The sequence below is a fragment of the Carcharodon carcharias genome, chromosome 2, assembly GCF_017639515.1.
Source record: "Carcharodon carcharias isolate sCarCar2 chromosome 2, sCarCar2.pri, whole genome shotgun sequence".
NCBI classification, from domain to species: Eukaryota; Metazoa; Chordata; class Chondrichthyes; order Lamniformes; family Lamnidae; genus Carcharodon; species Carcharodon carcharias.
Genome location: NC_054468.1, coordinates 213,114,965 through 213,128,705, shown reverse-complemented (window position 1 = coordinate 213,128,705; position 13,741 = coordinate 213,114,965). Strand labels below are relative to the sequence as shown.

The following is a 13,741-nucleotide window of genomic DNA, read 5'->3' as shown; positions in this document are numbered from 1 at the left end:
CTGCGTGTAACTATGCGTTCTGCTGGACCAGGGTCTCTATTGTGTCATCCTTTCCATGGAGATCTCCTTGCACGCACATGTGGGAATCACTTCATCAGAGAGCAGGCGGACGCATTCCTTTGACTCGTGTGCCACTTTGTTGAGGCCTTCCAAAAGCTCTGTGTGATGTTCCTCCGCCTCAGCTGATTCTCCACGATGAGTTGGAAGACCAAATCCAGAGGCTCGTCATCTGACTCAGGCCTCACAGATGCCTGATCCCCAGCAGTCCTCTAGGTGGCAGAGAGCTCAGCTGAGCCTGCCTCCCTGCGCTGTGGACATGCATGTGGTGACCAGTAGATTGTGAACCCAAGCCAACTCCAGATCTATGTCCCTCTGAGATGTGTGCCTCTGCGCTGGTGGAGGATGGGGGTAAGCGCTGTTGTGGGTCTTCCAGGCTGCTTATTACCAGCTCTTCAATGGAGGAGGTCTCCTCTTGGCTGGAGGTGAGGACCTGGATGGAGCTGAGGGACTGGCTGACTGAGAGTGTCAGTTGCTTGACAGAGCTCCCTGTGAACAAAAGTAGAGATAATTATTGCATGGCAGCAGAGTCAAAAGCAGGAGAGAGAGCACTCACGGTTGTGTTGAGAGAGGGATGATGTGGTGCAGGATCCTCATGAGGGTATTCGCCACCGACCTCACTGTCACTACAGGCAGGATCCATGTCCTCACCAATGAGCGTAATGGCATACTCCTCAAAGTGAGAGAGGGGCCTAATGTGGGCCTCACCACCCCTGGTCTGAGACCTCTCCCTGCTGTTGTGAGCCAGCTTCTCCTGCATGAAAACAGGTGGAGAGAGTGTGAGCAGGGCACATGACACAGTGTGGAATGTTTGTGTAGTAATCAGAGCCATAGGTGGGATGAGGACGCGAGCTCTAGAGGATATGACCCTGATGGAGATGTGAGGGTGTGTGTGAAAATTAATGGTGTTGTCCCTTGAGGTGTGAGATCCCTGTGCTGTGTGATGGTTTTGAGAGTGTGTGAGTTGGGAGTGATGAGGTGGTTGACTTACCCTCGTGGAACGGATATGATCATTCATCCTGTTCCTGCACTCTGTGCTCTGGTGGTACTGACCGCCACTGCCACCACCTCCCAGGCCGGATTGGTGACTCTGGCGGACCTCCTATGACCAGAGTGGGGGTAGAGGACAGCGACAGCCTTCCACTGCGCCCAACAGGCACCCCAGAAAGACGTCACTAAACTTGGGGTTGCCGTCTTCCTGGCTTTTGGGGCCATCTGTCACCTGGAACAGCCCTGGTCTGCACACATGAAGTAGGCTGTGCTCTAGCGTGCTTTAAATATGGCTCCCGGAGCGAGGACACAGAGGTCACAGGGTGGCAGGCAAATTCGAGTCCGCCCACCAGCGATCCCATTAATGTTTTACTAATGAGGCAGGACATGCTGGGAATGTGGGCGATATGACGCAAAAAGCTGCCATTGAGGCCGGTGGATAAAACGTCCTTTTTTCCGCCCGCTACCACACTCCGTGCAAAAGGGACATTTCCACTCAATGTGTTTTGTTTTCAATAACCAGATGCTACCTTTATTTCCAAATATTTGACAGGCAGAGCAGGCTTTTACATTCTCCAAATCTGATTTCACAACCCCAGTCAGTTGTCGGATTGTGTACCAGCTACACTTTAATTTTTTTAATTCATTCATGGGGTGTGGGCATCGCTGGCTAGACCAGCACTTATTGGCCACCCCTAATTGTTCTTGAGAAGGTGGTGGTGAGCTGCCTTCTTGAATGCTGCAGTCCATGTGGTGTTGGTACACCCAGAATGCTGTTAGGAAGCGAGTTCCAGGATTTTAACCCAGCGACAGTGAAGGAATGGCAATATATTTCCAAGTCAGGACAGTGAGTGCCTTGGAGGGTGGTGGTGTTCCCATGTGGCTGCTGCCCTTGTTAAAACATTATGATATGTTATTATTAAAATATTAAAAAGAGCCATGGTATTAATGGAAAACAAGTTCTGTCTTAAAGCATAATTTGTGGATTTGATGACATGATGGATCCACATGCCCTCACCAGTGAGCTTAATGGCATACTCCTCAAAGTGAGAGAGGGGCCTAATGAATATTTGGGGCAATCTTATTGATTTGTCTTCAACAAGACCCCATTGTGCAGTTATGCAGTATTTCATATGTACAGAATGGAGGATTTCTTGATGTCTTAGAATGCTTGGGAGACCTCATTTCATTTACACTTCCTTGTCAACAGCCAAGTATATTTGTCTATTCTCTTCATCTTCCAAGTGACAATGTTATTCTTTCAATGTAATTCTTTCTTAAACAGTTCTTGGAAGTCAATGTTCAGACATATTCTACTTGAGCGGGAACTATAAAGTGTTCAGCAACAGTTTAGCAATTGTAAGTTGCACTCTGATCACCTCCTGCTGTTCAACAACAGTCTGGCTGATGGTACTTGACCTCTTTAGTTCATATTTTGCATGTTGGAGTGGCTTACCTGGAAAATATGCACTGCACTGTACCTCAACCAAGCAATGGGTTATGAACCTCCTGAGTGTGGACTCAAAATGTTAACTCTGTTTCTCTCTCCACAGATGCTGCCAGACCTGCTGAGTTTTTCCAGCACTTTCTGTTTTTATTTCAGATTTCCAGCATCAGCAGTATTTTGCTTTTATTAAAATAAGCTTGCAGTCCATCCTGTAGATAGGATGTACTGCAGCTGTTTCAATTATGGAGGTGGCGATTATTGAGCTTACTGGCACATCTGCTGACCACATAGACTTCTTTGCCTTGGGACAATATTGAGCTTTTTGAATGTTGTTCTGGTTGTACCCATCCTGGCGAGTGGTGACCATTCCATCACACTCCTCACTTGAGCCTTATAGCTAGTGCAGAGCCATTGAAGGATTAGTTGGTGAATTAACCATTGCAAAGTATCCAGCCTCTGCCCTGCTCTTCCGTCTCTGGTATTGGCATGACTGCATACAACATATGAGGAACAACTTTTGGCAGCAATATGCAGAATGCTTGTCGACTCTACTTTTAGCAAAGCATTTTTAGTGAACACGTATGGGCAGAATTTTCCGCTCATCAGGCGGGGGTGTGCCCGACATGAATGAGCGTAAAATGACACACAATTCTGCAAGTCTGTGCAAGGTACCTTGGCAGCTCCCATGATGTGTACACCTTCAGACACTCCCAGGTGCCGAGGCTCTTCAGTGCTCCAGCCCGGCTGGATGAGGACTGCTGGATGACAAGGGCTATCCCTTGAAAAGGTGGCTCATGACGTTCCTCTGCCACCCAAGAACAGAGGCGGAGCAGCAGTACAACAGGAGCCACGCCTCCACAAGGGCGGTGGTAGAGAGAACCATAAGCCTTCTCAAGATGCGCCTGGACCATTCAGGGGGAGCACTACCATACCCCCCCAGAGCGGGTGTCACTGATCGTAGTTGCATGTTGTGCTCTCCAAAATCTGACACCGGCAAGGGGGAGGAAGAGAATCTTGATGCTGCTCCAGAAGCTACAGATGATGAATCCAGTAGTGATTCGGAAGATGAGCACGGTGAGGAGAACGCTGAGGGCGTGGAGCCAGACCCTGGTATGCCCCAGGGAGGCAGGGACACCAGGGACGCCTTGATCCAACGATCCTTCAGCTAGGCTGTCAAATAAGCACCACCGCCTCATGCTAGGGCTGCCGTCACCATCCTGGATCACAGAAATGACCCTTTCCCTTGCCCCCAAGATACACTCAGTGCCTGTGCAATAAAGTTTCGAGCCACCCACCTCCAGCATTACACACTGGCATACCCTGCGCCTACAAAACAAGTGAAGCTCTGTGCCTCAGTGCTATTTCCGCGCCAAGAGCGCAGGCCCCGAACCAGGGAATCACCACCCCCCCCCCGCCCACACAGGGAGCGCTCAGCACTTCTGGACACGTGTCACCCTGGGAGGGCCTTAATTGGCCCGCCCACGTAAAAAGGCGGCATGGCCCCGATTGGTTTTGAGCCTGCTCCAGCACAACGCCCCCCCCCCCCCCCCCCCCCCCCCCCCCCCCACCCCCACCCCCACCGATGGGGGGATATTTCTGCCCCAGGTGTGTGGATCGTCACACCATTTTTTTAAAAAAAGGAAAAAAAAATGGGAGAACAAAAGATCACCTTTGTGCTTAAGGTGCTTTAAATGTACATTTACGGATGCTACATCTAGGTGCTCCCCCCTCGCTGGCACCAGTGTTGGAGACAGCCTGCTCACTCTGCTGTCCTGTTGGCCTTGATGATCTCGGCGGGCGTCCTCTGGCCCGTGGAGCCTGTGCTGGCCCCGCCTGGGAGGGAGCGGCCAGTGCCACAGCTGGCATCTCCCCAGTCGCCGCAGCCCCATCAGATGCCACTGTCACTGGCAGAGGAGCGCAGGAGCTGGTGCCATCATCCAGAGTGCCCTGAAAGGAGCCCGCAGAGACAACATGCCGCCCGTGTGCCAATGTGAGATCGCTGTGGACCTCCCTGCTCGCCATTGACGGATGGGCACCTAGCTGGGGTACTGGGTGCCTCATCCCCCTCACACATGGCCACTGACCACCTGCAGGTCCGAGCGCAACCCCAGGAACCCCTGATTCTGTCCCTGGAGCTGCCTCTCCATGAGAGTCGTCACTCTCTTAATGGAGGAGGCAGTGCGCTCGGCCATGAGGGTCAGTGCAGTACTCAGGCTCTGCAGGGATTCCTCCACAACAGAGGCCATGACACGCATACCCTCATGGGTCTCCGCCAGATCCTCCTACACACCCTGATGGACATCCAGCACCTGCTGCTTAATGGATGACCCCAGAGGCTCATCATCAGCCTTCGACTGAGCATCGTCCTGGTCCCCAACCGACTGCCGATGACCTATGCACTCTCTATCTCCGCCTGCACCTCAAGCGGGTATGAAGTGCCCTCACAGTGTGCACTGAGATACTAGCCACCGATCTAATACCCACTGAGGTGCTGGTATCTGCATTCTGGTGCCTTATTCAGAGAGTGGGCATGATGCAGGTGCTTCTGGAGCATGGTGGTCCTCTGGGGTCAGGGGTAGCTCCTGGAGATCCTGAGATTGGCTATTTGGTAGCAGATCTAAGGGAGAACAAGGACATGTTAAAGTCATCACACAGTCAAAAACAGAATTACCTGGAAAAACTCAGCAGGTCTGGCAGCATTGGCGGAGAAGAAAAGAGTTGACGTTTCGAGTCCTCATGACCCTTTGACAGAACTTGAGTTCGAGTCCAAGAAATAGTTGAAATATAAACTGGTTTAAGGTGTGGGGGGTTGGGGGGGGCGGAGAGAGAGAAAGAGAGAGAAGTGGAGGGGGGTGGTGTGGTTGTAGGCAAAAGCAGTGAGAAGCAGATCATCAAAAGATATCACAAACAACAGGACAAAAGAACACATAGGTGTTAAAGTTGGTGATACTATCTAAACGAATGTGCTAATTAAGAATGGATGGTAGGGCACTCAAGGTATAGCTCTAGTGGGGGTAGGGGGAGTATAAAAGCTTTAAAATATTTAAAAATAATGGAAATAGGTGGGAAAAGAAAAATCTATATAATTTATTGGAAAAAAAACAAAAGGAAGGGGGAAACAGAAAGGGGGTGGGGATGGGGGAGGGAGCTCACGACCTAAAGTTGTTGAATTCAATATTCAGTCCGGAAGGCTGTAAAGTGCCTAGTCGGAAGATGAGGTGTTGTTCCTCCACTTTGGAGGAATTGGAAACTGGAGGAACAACACCTCATCTTCCGACTAGGCACTTTACAGCCTTCCGGACTGAATATTGAATTCAACAACTTTAGGTCTTGAGCTCCCTCCCCCATCCCCACCCCCTTTCTGTTTCCCCCTTCCTTTTGTATTTTTTCCAATAAATTATATAGATTTTTCTTTTCCCACCTATTTCCATTATTTTTAAATATTTTAAAGCTTTTATGCTCCCCCCACCCCCACTAGAGCTATACCTTGAGTGCCCTACCATCCATTCTTAATTAGCACATTCGTTTAGATAGTATCACCAACTTTAACACCTATGTGTTCTTTTGTCCTGTTGTTTGTGACATCTTTTGATGGTCTGCTTCTATCACTGCTTTTGCCTACAACCACACCACCTCCCTCCACTTCTCTCTCTCTCTCTGTCTCTCTCCACCCTGCACCCCCCCCAAACCTTAAACCAGCTTATATTTCAACTCTTTCTTGGACTCGAACTCAAGTTCTGTCGAAGAGTCATGAGGACTCGAAACGTCAACTCCTTTCTTCTCCGCCGATGCTGCCAGACCTGCTGAGTTTTTCCAGGTAATTCTGTTTTTGTTTTGGATTTCCAGCATCCGCAGTTTTTTTGTTTTTATCATCACACAGTCACTGTGCATGCCAGGCACCCTGGTGAGACATTGGAGATCTGCATCATGGTGCCATCGTCTTTCAGTGATCAGTAGGGAATCCGGTCTGGAGGCTCTCATCAATGATGAGACGACACAAGAGTGTTTGCACCATCCAAAACTCTCAACTCAGTGCACTGCACGCACCTTCGTCTGACACCCCAGCCTCTCTGCGGCCGGTTGAACAAGGTGCACGCCGCCTCTCGAGCTCCAAGGCGTCCTGCTCCTATCTGGAGAAGATGAGGAGGTGTGAGGGTCCTCCGCCAGTCCGCGACTTCTCAATATTTTTATGGGATGTCTTCTCCTGAAAGGAGAGAGGAGGATTGATTAGTCCCCTCTCTACCTGCAGTACCATTGCAGCCTGGCCAACCCCAGCTGAGGAACACCTTGAAGGGCACGTTCGAGTTGTCGCCCTTGAGCCACAAGGCACTCAGTCCAAGCAGCCAGGACTCACCCCCTTGGCCAGCCCCAGCATCATTGATAGTTGGTACTCGGACTCTAACACCCCTGAGCTCCATGCGTGGTTGGCCAGCCCAAAACACTTCAGCACACTGACCCACGCCAACACGGCACTCACCCTTCCAGAGCACATCAGGTCATTAAACCTCTTCCAGCTCTGCACTCGGGTGCGCCGCACCATGTTGTGGTCGCTCACCAGCACTGCCACCTCCTACCACGCCCTCTTTGTGAGGTGCGGAGGCCTCCTCCTCCCATCTCCGGGGACAAGGGTGTCCCTCCTGGCGGCCAACCCCTCCAGGAGGGCGGCGATGCACTCATCCGAAAAACAGGAGGCCGAGTGCCCAGCCGACCTCACCTCCCGCCTGGCGTCCACATCTTTATTTGCAGCCGTGTCCCTGCAGCTGCTCCAACGCGGGCAAACCCCCCCCCCCCACCGGGGCTGCCTGCGCCGTTTTTGAACCGGACGCTGGGTGGCCATTGGACCCGGTGGCCGAGAGGCCCACGCCCACGCCCGCCTCTTCTCGAATGTTCTGCAGCGGGCGTTCACACTGGGCGGGCCTTAATTTGACCCCCGGCGTGAAATCGTGGCCATGACCCGATCGCGGGCGGCAGTCCGTTTCGCGGCTGCTACTGCTCGAACCTGCCGAGCCGTCACGACGAAGGCAATGTCCTGCCCCACGAACCTGATGTCTCTCTATAAATTTCCATATTATCCATGTACAACATTTCAAGCAGTTGTGAGTGGTCTCCTGATAATGGAAAGCTGCCGTTTTTGCCTCCACTCATCCTTATCGTGCTTGAGTAGTTAAAAGCTTTTCGACAAAAAAAGTGGAAAACCTTAGATTCCAGGCTTGATTTTACCATTTCCTTTAAATAATTTTTTAAAGGAGCTAACGTTTGGAGTTAGATAGTCAGGGCCAATCTATGTTTTCGACATTCTCCATTTGGAACCTGGAGCCCATTTTTAATTAGACTGTGACACAATTCAAAATATGCATTTGAGTCTGTCATTAGTGATGCTACATGAAAATATTAAAGCAAATCATACTATTTGGCAGCGTTACCGGGAATTTACTATCTGTGGGTCAATCAAGCCTTACTGTCACCTTTAAAATCCTACATTTTAATGTTTTTTTCTCAGGAAGTCTAAAATAATATTTGTTTATTTATGTTGATTGCAGTGTACTTGATCTAAATGCATTTGAACGGCAAAACAAAGCAGAAGGACTTGGCATGGTGACAGAAGAGGGATCAGGTATATGCTGAAGCACCATATGGTATTCTAGTTACCTTCTGTAAGCTATTGATTTGTAATTATGCTATGGAATATTAACTGATGTGCAAACCCTTAATGCATTTGTATGAAATGTCTTTCTCCACTACCTTGGCTGAGGTGAAAACTGTTTGCTTTAAATGGATTATTCCCTCCATTAGAGATGAAAGAATTTCGTATGAATGTGTTAAACATTGACATACTAATATGTTATGGCACAATTTTAAAACCAGGGAGTAGTATTGAATGATAGTTAAATGTACAATTTTTCAGGAATAATTTATAAAACTGAAATGGGATAACATGCTAAAGCTTGTTTTTGCAATTATGTTTCACCAGCCGGCAAATAATTGCAGCACCACTTCAGACAAAGAAAATTAAAAATTGTGTTAAATTTCTCATTTTACTAAAATGTTCAGAAATAAATAATTCTTGAATGTGATAAAATAAAATCTTTTAAGAAGGGTACTGTTGCAGCGATTTAAAGCATTTTATTATTTCAGTATACAGAAAGAGTTGTAACGACAAGACCACCTGCTGATTTATTGGCACTTTATTAAGTTGTCTGGGTGGCAAAGGCATAGGGCGGAATTTTACAGCCCTGTCACAGCAGGTAGGGGTGGGAGGGTGTGGTGGGTGGGGGGCTGTAAAATGCGGTGAGCCATTCAAAATTCCACTGACTTCGGCGAGACCACAAAATCACGCCAGCGTAAAAATTCCGCCCAGATTCTTTTCAAAAATAATATGAAAAATAGGTTGATAGATTTGCAATGCAGCTGTTGTAGCGTCTATTGCAGCATAAGCACAACAGTGGCTCTGTCACTGAATGTTCAACTCCATTAAATCTGCTGCCCTAGATATCCAACAGGCATCCTTTAAGTAAAAGGTCCTTGTATCACCAAGAAAGGTTTCTTATTTTCATCCATTTCCAGAGTCAGAGTAAAACTAAAGTTTTCACCAAAGTTTATCATTGGGATTCTTGAAGGTGCTTGCATTTTAAAGGCATCATTTGGATAAACAAACCATGCTTGCTATGAAAAAATATAAACAATCATACTAAAATTCATAAATTATTTTTTATATCAAAAGATCTGCATTTATGGCCAACGTCAAGGGGCAGGTCTCTTGAGCAGTGACTCTTTCTGAGTCCCCTGCAGCCCAAATGCCAACCTTTGAATGGAAATGAAGCCTGGACTAAAGAAGCAAACTGTCTTAAAAAATACTCTGTGAATAATTACGAACACATTTATTTTCCTGTTGCAAAGAGTAATTTAAAAATATAAGCCTACAAATTACTAGAAAAATGTAACATAATTACTAAGATTCAATGTTTTGATAAGGCTAACTTTAATAGGATAGAGATTGACAATACCAAAGTGGTCAGAAATGTTATCAGGTAAAACTGCAGTTGAAAAGTGGAAGGTGTTCAAAAAATGAGTTATCATAATACAGGGTCAACAAATATCCCTGAGGGGCAAGAGGTCCACTTACCAACTCAAATAGCCAACAGCAGATAAAATAAGATAAAACTAAAGGAAAGAAAATGAACAAAGACAAAGAATAGCGTAGATCCAGGAATTGGGAGAGACATGCAAAACAAGTCAAAAAAGATAGTGAGAACTGCAGAAAGGGATTATGAAAAGAAAGTTACCAGGGATATCAAGAGTAACACAAAAGCTTTTTATAATTATCTAAGAAGGAAAAAGGTAGTCGAGGGTAACATGAGTCCAAAAAAACAAAAGCAGGTAATATTTTAAATGAAAATAAAGAAATAGCAGACTTGTTGAATGATACTTTGTGTCAGTCTTTACAGTAGAGGAAGATGATAATATACCTGATATTCCAGGAAAGCTAATAATGAATCAAAGACACACACTCACTAAAGTTAGCTTGAGAGTAAACAGTGTAACAGAAATTAATGACACTAAAGACTGACAAATCCCCAAGACCTGATGGTTCCTACCCAGGGTTTTAAAGGAAGTAGGTGTGGAAATTGCAGATGCTTTAACCTTAATCTTCCAAAGCTTTCTATTTTCAGAAGCTGCATCTGTAGAATGCAAAATTGCATACGTAACTCCATTATTTAACAAAGATGATGGAGAGAAACCAGGAATTGTAGACAAGTTAATCTAACATCTGCTTTGAAGGAATTATTGGAATCTATAATTAAGGATAGAATGATTGAGCACTTTGAGAAATTTGAGTTGATTAGACAGAGCCAATGTGGGTTTGTCTATGGATTTAGTTTATACAGACTGCCAAAAGACATTCAATAAGGTTTCACTTAAAAGACAATTAGGTAAAATTAAAGTTAGTGGAATTGAAGGCAAATTACTTAACTTGTTAGAAAATGGGTTAGGTGATAGAAGACAGAGTAAGGATATTGGGTATGTACACAACTAAATACTGGTGTCACACAATGATTTATGCTGGGGCCTCAAATATTCATTATATTTATTAATGACTTAGGTAACAGATTAGAGATCCATAAATCAAAGCTTGCCGATGACACACAGATTGGTGACATAGTCAGTGTGTAGACTGTTGCATAAAATTACAAAGAGACATTGAAAGATAAGTTGAGTGGTCAAAATTGTGGCAGATGATTTAATCGCAGGTAAGTGTGAAATCATCCATTTTGGACCAAAAATGGATAGATCTGTGAAGTTAGGAACAAGAGGTCAGAAGCGATTTTGGGATCCATGTACACAGATCACCAAAATATAGTGGTGAAGTATAAAAAAAATCAAAAAGATGACTGGAAATTTAGCCTTTTTATCTAGGGGGCTAGAATATAATAAGAAAAATATTTTACTCCAGCTTTACAAAGCTCTGGTTAGATCACATTTGGAGTACTGTGTACAGTTCTGGACACTGCACCTTAGAAAGGATATATTGGCCTTGGAAGGGGCACAGCACTTATTCACCAAAATGTTATCAGGACTCTAAGGGTTAAATTACGAGGCAGGATTAGGGATGATTGCACTGAAGCTTTTAGAATTTTTAAAGGAATTGATAGGTTAGATAGAGTGAATCATTTCTGCTGATGGGAAAGTCAAGGACAAAGGGATATAATTTTGAAATCAGAACCAGACTATTTAGCACAGAAGTTAAGAAACATTCCTTCACACAATGGATGATAGAAGTACAACATGTATTGGATGCTAGCTTAATTAATTATTTTCAGAATGAAGTATATAGGTTTTTGGCAGCCGAGGGTATTAAGGAGGAGTGGAAGGATTCACAAAACCATTGAATGGCAGAACAGGTTCAAGGGGCTGAATGACCTACTCCTGCTCCTCTGTCCTGTTTGTTATATTGGCATTTGAATCCATTTGTATGGCAGTCCTCTGTCTGTTACTTTAATGGTGGAATTAATCCATTTTATTTTAAAATAAAATGGTAAATTCTTCTGTTAAAAAGCAGGTGAATGAATGTCACATAACACGTTATCACAAATGGTAATTTGTGGGCTAGTGTCGGAAATCCTTTCTGAATTCTCGTTATCCTCCAAACTAATCAAAAAAGGTGATGTAATATATTCATAATGCAAAAGCAGCATTGCCACTTCAATTATCAAAAGATTTACATTTTACTTTTTCAGCAACAAAAATATCCTGCTTAATCCAACTCTTGACGTATCCAGCAAGCCTTTTTAGAGGTATCCTTTATAGACGAGAGATCAAAACCTTAACTGCTACAGAAAAGTTTATCAATACTAATGTAAATACTACTTGATCTGGAAGCCTCTCTTTTGCCTACACACAAGCGAATCATACTGCTGCATTTTCCATTTTTGAATGTTGTAACCATTCATTTTTATTCAGTCCTTCTTGCACTTGACGTTGAAACATTCTTCATTGTAATTTTCTTAAATATCATTCAACAGTCATAGCCATTTAGTCATGATATATCTATCGCTTGGTCCCTTGTTTTGTCATGTGACTGTGTTAAAAATGTAGCAAAGAAAGAGTTGTCCTCATGAAAGCAAAACCACTCACCGAATACCGCTCTTTGAAAAATGCATCACTACTTACCAAATTACAAACAGCAATCAACTAAATTAGGTTTTCAGTAGATACTAGAATCAGATATGAAACAAAAAACCAGGAAGCCTTTGAACTGCATAGATTTTTCAAGTACTTTTCCAACAGCAGTTTGTATTAAACCTGTGTACCCGTGCAGTAGGATGTATGTGTGTGTGCGCGCATGTGTGTGCGTGTTCGTAATAAAAAATCAAGTGTCAAATTGTTCATTTTTAATTCATTGCATAAGTAAATGTTAAAATAAACACAGGGTTTGTTAGTTATTGAAAAATACCTTTTTTATTTTACATAACATAAACCCTTTGTTATTTAGTTAGAAAAAGCCAAGCAGATGTGTATAATTCTGTTTTTTTAATATATGGTTTTATTTTTGTGTGACTTTTACAATTCTGTTTTCCCCTCTTTCAACCTATCCAATTCTTATAAAATTTAGAATGAAGTTGAGTATAATTTCTAACTACCTAATCTCATCTTTTTTTTCTTTTGATTTCAATTGTTCTGTCTTCCCCTCCTCAGTCATCACTCATGAGCGCGGTAATTATAACTCTGCCATTTCCTTTGTTACCTTGTGTCAGCACTGTACAGGTCCTGAACTCTGCCAATTTTTGTTAATGAAAAAGAAAACATATATTTTTGTTTGTTTTTGCTTTAGAAAAGTTTAAGCCTTTTAGCCAACTTCACGTCTGTTTTGCCTCTCTCTCAGGATTTGCACAGTAACTGGCACACTAGATGTAAGAACTGTGAGCCGTTAAGTGGCATAGTTATGCAGTGGTTGGATGTGCCAAACTGTGGTGTACAGTTACTGTAGTATTTGTTGTGTATTCAATGTGGCTTTATGGCTGCAACTGTCAATGTGCAAGTAATGACTAAAGGACTTTTAGTGTTAAATTTTGTACCTAATTTAATTTTCAGTTGCTTTAAAAACTGATGTGCAATGGCGCTGATTATTTGTTGTGATGCAGATGACATTCTTTGTGTGAGTTTACCGTGTGTTATACTATATACCTTCTTTTGCAACTAGGTTCCTTTGCATATATTGCAATGCAAAGTTCAGGCTTGTTGCACAGGGCCCTTGTATTGTTTTGGCTATTTAGGTTCAGCCTGTTAAATATAATTAAATATATTCAGAAATCAGAATTGCATACTGGTTGCAGAAATGGAATAGTGCTTCATAACACACCAGACATATTAGTCCTGAGAAAGGAATGGTCAATTAGTTCTCAGCTAAAGTATCCACAGTGCGGACATTGTTCTGCATGGGTGTACTTTCATTGACCATACGGAGAGCTGCAGTCAGCAAAGAAAAATCACATTTTCCCAAATTTGAATAATAGATTCCATAAAAGGGTAGGACACAGACAGCAAGTTCTTCAATGCCTGAAAAGAGGAAAACAGGCTTAATAAAGATCAAATTGTCTCTGCACCTATTGGAAATCTTTGGAATAATTTCGCAGTTGTAATACCAGACAAGCCGGAGTTCTGATGAGTTATGAACTGCTTCAATATCACACGAATGAGTTTCTGACGTTGACTCCGAGATAAATATAAAATCCTGGTGCTCCCTCCCTA

The 13,741-nt window shown here is 44.2% G+C and overlaps 1 protein-coding gene across 1 annotated transcript in view; it reads left to right on the top strand.

The window, feature by feature from the left end:
* The window catches only part of ryr2a (ryanodine receptor 2a (cardiac)), an 806,696-nt gene that overhangs the window by 710,363 nt on the left and 82,592 nt on the right, over positions 1–13,741 (top strand). Inside the window, exon 82 of the mRNA XM_041213076.1 lies at positions 8,035–8,108. Coding sequence (XP_041069010.1) covers positions 8,035–8,108 — 74 coding nt within the window. The remainder of the gene's footprint in view (positions 1–8,034; positions 8,109–13,741) is intronic.